Genomic DNA, 6,000 nt, shown 5'->3' with positions numbered 1-6,000 from the left:
GGTTTTAAGTAGGTGAGACAGATGAGCTCAGCTCACGCATTTCACATCCAAGGTACTTAAAATTTGCATGTCTAAGGGTTTCTGCGTGGAGAGTTTCCCTAGTACTTGAACCCTCTTATTTGCGTGCCCAGGTCTGGGAGGGCTGCTTTGGGCTGAGCAGCAGGTTCCTGCTGGAACGCCTAGTGTTTTCCGTAAATACATGGTCCAGAAAGGCTAGAATATCTATTTGCTGGGAAATTTTGATCCAATTGGTGATTTGTAGATTCTTCTTAATGCTTCATTTCTGATTTTTTTTCTATCAAAGTTCTATAAGATTTTCCTGCACCCAGTGGAATATCAGGTAGAGCTTTCTGTATCAAGACAGTATTTTAAAAACAGGAAGGCTATCTGCAGCTATCCTGCAGCTTGCTAGTCAGCATCATTGTTCCCACCCACCAAACACTGACATCAGAGGACTCCCTGAGCATGATTGCTGGAGTTTTCCCTCTTTAGTTCCTCTGGTCATGTACTTAACATGACCATTGGGTGGAGGCATATCCACAGGATTTATCCGAAGATAGGGTACGCTTAAGTGAAGACAGGACCGAGCTGGAAGGAGACAATTTTATGTGTGAGAAATGGGGTTATCACTTAGTAGTGTGGAAGTGACATGTCGGGGGGACCTGGGGATCTCGGGCCTTTGTACCTGGCCAGCCAAACGTGTCAGTGGAGCTTGTAGTGGTCCTCCTTGCATTACAGCATTGACTGAAATAAGAGACTACTGAAAAATGACTAGCTGGAAATTTTAAATGGTATGCCATAGATCGTTATGTTTTTGAATGTGTTATACCTATATCATGCATTTATAGATTTTTAATTACACCCTTCAAAAAGGTAAATATTTAAGGCCAGCCTTTAAAAACTGTATGTTGAATGTACATTAAAACTTACCTATCATCTTCTAAATTGTAAAATGTCCGTTTAGATCAGTGCTGGCTGACTCCCTGGAAGATGAAGCTAAGAATAACATCACCATCTTTACAAGAATTCTAGACAGACTTCTGGATGGTTATGATAATCGTCTTAGACCTGGATTAGGAGGTAATAAAAACAATTAAAGATTGATTTTGAAAAGCCGGTTTTAATGTTCAAATTTTATGCAGTGATTTTCTTCCTTTAGGATTTCTTTTTCCCCTAACCACTGCTATGTATTTCAATAAATTATTTATAACTCTATATTCACCCATGAATCATTTGAAGTTTGAGGAAGATAACATCTATGAATGGAAAGGAGGCACTTTCATACATACGTGTTAAGTAAAGAGGAAAAAAATCTGGAGATTTAACATAGTGAAATGGAATGAGAACAGAAATAACATCTGAATCTGTTATTCCAGTCAGGGAATTTTGGCTGAGGAAGAAATGCAGGCATGATTCCCTGCAGTGTGATGAGTGTATGTTTTAGAAATCTGAATAAGTGTTTGTTGTTTGTTGTTTTTTGGTGTTTTTTTTTTTAAAAAAAAAAACTGTGCGTAAAATTTACATTTTAGATTTACTCCTTGACCCTGTAAGTCCAGTGGGAATGATGTGTTTTTCATTTCCTTGAAATTAGGGCATGATGGATAATTTGCTTTTTTTCCCAGATACCTTGCATGCATTTGGTTCATTTGAAGAAAAAAAGAGGATGTGTTTGTGTGGGGGGCAAGGAATGCTGGAGGACAAAGTTCGCTATATTGTGCCATGGCTGTCAGTTTGGGTTGGGTTTTTTCTTCCTTTTCCAAAATGTCAGTTAAGCTGTATACCAGCTTGTGTAAGTATGCAAACAAGGAATTTAAATAATTTGTTTGGTCTGGGAAGTGCTGCTGTGCAGAATGATCTACATGGTATGGGGAGGGGTATAATGTTCTGATTTTGATACTGTGTTGTCTACTATTATTATTTATATGTCAATTGTACCCAGTAACAGAAATATTTATGTATCAATAACAACACTACTGTTATTATTCATAACAGCTTTGATAATGGAAATTTTCATCCTGGAGGCTGTTTCAGCTTGCTAAAACTAATTCTGGTACAAAATTCCTGGGAGCCATTTCTGCTCCCGTTGATTTCAGTAAGATCAGGATCAAAACTAGAGATCTGCTCTGACTTCCGTGGAAATTACACAAACAATTCAACTTGGCCAAATTAGGGGTTAGTTAAAGCTCACAGTTTTTAACACACTTCCATCCTGATCTGTGGCTCTGCTGCTGTTCTGGAGAACCTTGGCTTGCATCTGGCACTGCAACTGGCTGGCAACAGCTTCCTCATTATATATCTATACCTGAAGTATCTTCTCATTTTCACTTCTGGCCTCTGGTACAGTGGAAGCTTGTGAAATAGTCTACATTCAGGACTTCATAATTTACATAATCTATAAAATGAGACATACAACTGTAAAGGTATGGGAGTCTGTATAATGAAATTTACATGGAGATTCAATTTCTTTGCAGAATACTTGATTTTAAGAACTAGATATGGTATGAACATACAGTGCCTTGCAGCTAATTTATAGAAATATTTAATATAACAAAGTTTGAGTTTAATTTGTAGGGCTTTTAAAATTATAATTTTATTAAGTAAAATTATTTTTCTGTTTACAGAAAATGATATGCCATTTTATGAGAGCAGTTGACAGTTCCTTTGCATATCATGTATTCATTTGAATATTAAAAATTAGATTGTTGATAGCATGAAATCTAAAAACTACTTTTCTCACACTTTTATTTTGTATTTTTTCATCACATCAACTTCAAAATACCTCCCTCTTTTTCTCTGTCAGGCCTCCTAGTTAATTAAAATATGCTTTGGGAGCATAAAAATTAAAGAATTAACATCTGTTTGGTATTGGCATACACAGCAATCAACCCATGCAGAACATGTGTGAAATGAAACAGTGTAATGCATATTAAACCGTGATGATTCATGATGCATTAATGTTAATCTACAGGAATACTTCAGCTGTGGATTGGTGGATTCTGATAGTTTAAAAGAACACTTGTAAAAATCAGCTCAGATAATCCATGATACTAAATATGCCAAACAATGTTATTGGTAATGCTTAGTAATTATGGAGTAACCTATTTCAGGAATTTTGTAACATTTAATTCCCTTTTCTTTATTAATTTGTATTCCAAAAAGAAAAATGAATATTATTATTCCTTTTTTTTTTTTTTTTTTTTTTTTTTTAAAGACTGTGTGCTTAGTGAGTACTAATAGTTTCTGAAAGTGCTTTTGCATAGACAACAATATTTTGATCATGCCGTATGTCATTAATTTAATACAACTTAGGTTCAGTTCTGTTCCAGTTGCATTCATATGAGTCTGGAATAATTTAGTTGAAACAGTAGAACATTTACATTGCTATAGCAGCTTCACTGCTAACACTGAGATCACAATGTAGTAAAACAAAACTGTCCATGGCCTGAGATGTATTCTTTTGAAGTCTTTTGTGAAAGCAAGTGTTGTTCACCAGCCCACTTTCACTTGTTATGAAGGACATTTTTAGACCTGTCTTACAGCAAAATTTAGCTCACGATAAAGAATTATTCAGCTCACAAATATTTTTAATAACAAGTGCTAGCTAGTTATTTTAGCTAATTGTTGACATTAAAATAGAAATGTACAGGCTCTTTGAAAGGCTGTATAAAGACTCAGTAGTTGTTCAAAAATTTGTTCTTGATTATGTTTATAGATGCTTACAGAGGTAGGTTTATAAATGTTTTTACTGAGGGACTTTGTTTGGGTGTTTACAGTAGTATCTTGATGCTTTACTGATACACAGATACACCTCAGAACTGAATTATTTGGTATGCGCTATTAGGGCAGCTTTAACTTTCACTGTTGTTGCAGCACTCTTGTAAAACCAAGTTACGTCTGTTGGAAACTTCCTAACAGCTGGGATTCTTGAGTGATGTATGATCACTGTAGCGATGCAGTAACCTGCAAAATGGGTGTGGGCTGGGAAAAGTAGACACTGCATTGTCTCTTGAAGTCAGAGACATCTCATATTACTGAAGTAATATCCAGATGTACTGCATGGATGTATATATGTGGGGGTATTCAAGGGGAGATAAGATTTTCTCTGTACTCATATTATGCTAAGCATTGGATTACATCTGGAGCAGCCTTGACAACCTTGATATTTTTGATATGATCTATTTTACCTGAATATTCCATGTAATTTCTGTAATTTCTCAGATAGAGCTACATTCAAATCATCTGTATGTTCTCTTTTCTTTCCTTTGTCATTTGATCAGCCATGATTAAAGTAAACAAGGCCATAGAATAAGACAGTCCCCTCTTTGAATATTTTGATATGTGCATTAAGCATAGTAGCAATAACACACCTTTTTGTTTAAACTATATCTTTTTGTAAGTATGAAAAGAGGAAGTAAAGGAGAGAGGATGGAAATGTTGATGGGATTTTGATACTGTGTTGGATACTTCAGTAATCTTACCATACCTAGTCAGACTGGTTTCCTTTCTGACATTTGAATTTACTCTACTGTAACAGCCATAGAGTTTTTGTTGATTCATCTCTCCCAAATTATAAAATATGATTGAATACATGAATTAATTAAAAAATAAAATGTTTTAAAGTAATAAAATAGCATTTGGATGATGAAAGAACAGAGAATTGAGCTTTGTAGCTTGGATACATGATTTTCAGCAGCTATCTGATCTCATGCATGCCAAACCTGCCCATGACAAGGACCAAGTGAGGTTTAAGGTCCCTTTCAACCCAAGATGTACTATGATAATATTGACATAGAAAGGAGATACACAAATTTGTACCACTGGAGAATCCTTCCATGAACAAATCAGTTCCATCAACTTCAGGAACAACGTTGTTGTAACTAAGATCAATGTTGGTTATAAAAAAATTGAAGAAAATAAGACATTAGGTAGGTGAAGACTAAATGACACTGTGATTCCATTTTGGAGGATCCATCTTAGCTATAAGATGACTTTCAGATGTTAGGATTGCTTTATCAAGAATCTCCATTACATTTCACTTATAAACATACTGAGATCTTTTCCCACATTTTATAAATAAATTGAACAGGAAAAACAAAGAGAACAGAGAAGAACAAAGTGAACACAAAGGTATGATCATCCATTTTTGCAATACTAGATATCTATTATTGCACTGAAGTGTTGTAGCAGTGTAAGAAATGAAACTCACTGATTAAAAGTTGTGTAGTGTGCTCACTAAATGAACTAAAAGGGGATATTTCTTTTTTTCCCCAAAGCAAGAAAGCTGTGTATATACATGTGCATAAAAGAGTTGTATGTCTTCAGTTGCCAGGAAACAAGGCCATCATCACATGCTGATAATATGGAACATGCTAAGTTTAGGGCAGTATATTTATATGTTGCTGTGATTCAGAGTGTTTTGAATCAGTTTCAGAAACTTTTGTAACTGCTTTAGCAGTTCTCCAGCTGGAGATTAAAATTTTAGATGTATTTGACAATCTCATTGTGCTTCATACACATTCAGAGCAGCTTAAAAGAAGCTCTTGGACTCCTGGACTATTTTTACTGCAGAACACTACAGGGAAGCTTTCGCTACTGGTTTTAAAGGAAAGCTTTTGCTACTGTTTGTAAAAGAAAACGAGTACTGTTCACTTGCAAAGTCGAACTGCTACCTTAGACCTTCTGTGTATGCTTGTCTTTAAGGATTGTATGGAATCTGACCATAATGCTTTTAGAGGAGTCCAAGAGAGACTCATTTATTTATGTTAGAGTTGCAGGTAACGTATATCAACAAAAAAGATTCCTTTGTAAACAGATGGAAAAGCAATAAGGAGGAAGATAAGAAAATTGCATTTAACTGGTTATCTGGGACATGTAAGCAGCGCTAAAATCCAGGAACAGAACTAACTCAGTAGATGTAAGCATTCTAGGGAATGAATCATTATGGAAGTGGAATGACTGAAAAAAAAAAACAACCAACCCTCAGCCTTACTAAAAAACAAA

The 6,000-nt window shown here is 35.2% G+C and overlaps 1 protein-coding gene across 1 annotated transcript in view; it reads left to right on the top strand.

Annotated features, from left to right (window-relative positions):
- The first annotated feature begins 990 nt into the window (after positions 1-990).
- Positions 991-6,000, top strand: part of GABRA2 (gamma-aminobutyric acid type A receptor subunit alpha2) — a 47,162-nt gene continuing 42,152 nt past the window's right edge. Inside the window, 1 exon segment of the mRNA XM_042812013.1 lies at positions 991-1,080. Within this exon segment, the coding sequence (XP_042667947.1) occupies positions 991-1,080 (90 nt within the window).

The sequence above is a fragment of the Centrocercus urophasianus genome, unplaced genomic scaffold (assembly GCF_019232065.1).
Source record: "Centrocercus urophasianus isolate 14NV4802_14NV808 unplaced genomic scaffold, USGS_Curo_1.0 seq_13, whole genome shotgun sequence".
Classification (NCBI taxonomy): Eukaryota; Metazoa; Chordata; class Aves; order Galliformes; family Phasianidae; genus Centrocercus; species Centrocercus urophasianus.
Note: the sequence above shows the minus strand (reverse complement) of the source record. Positions and strands in the feature narration are given on the sequence as shown.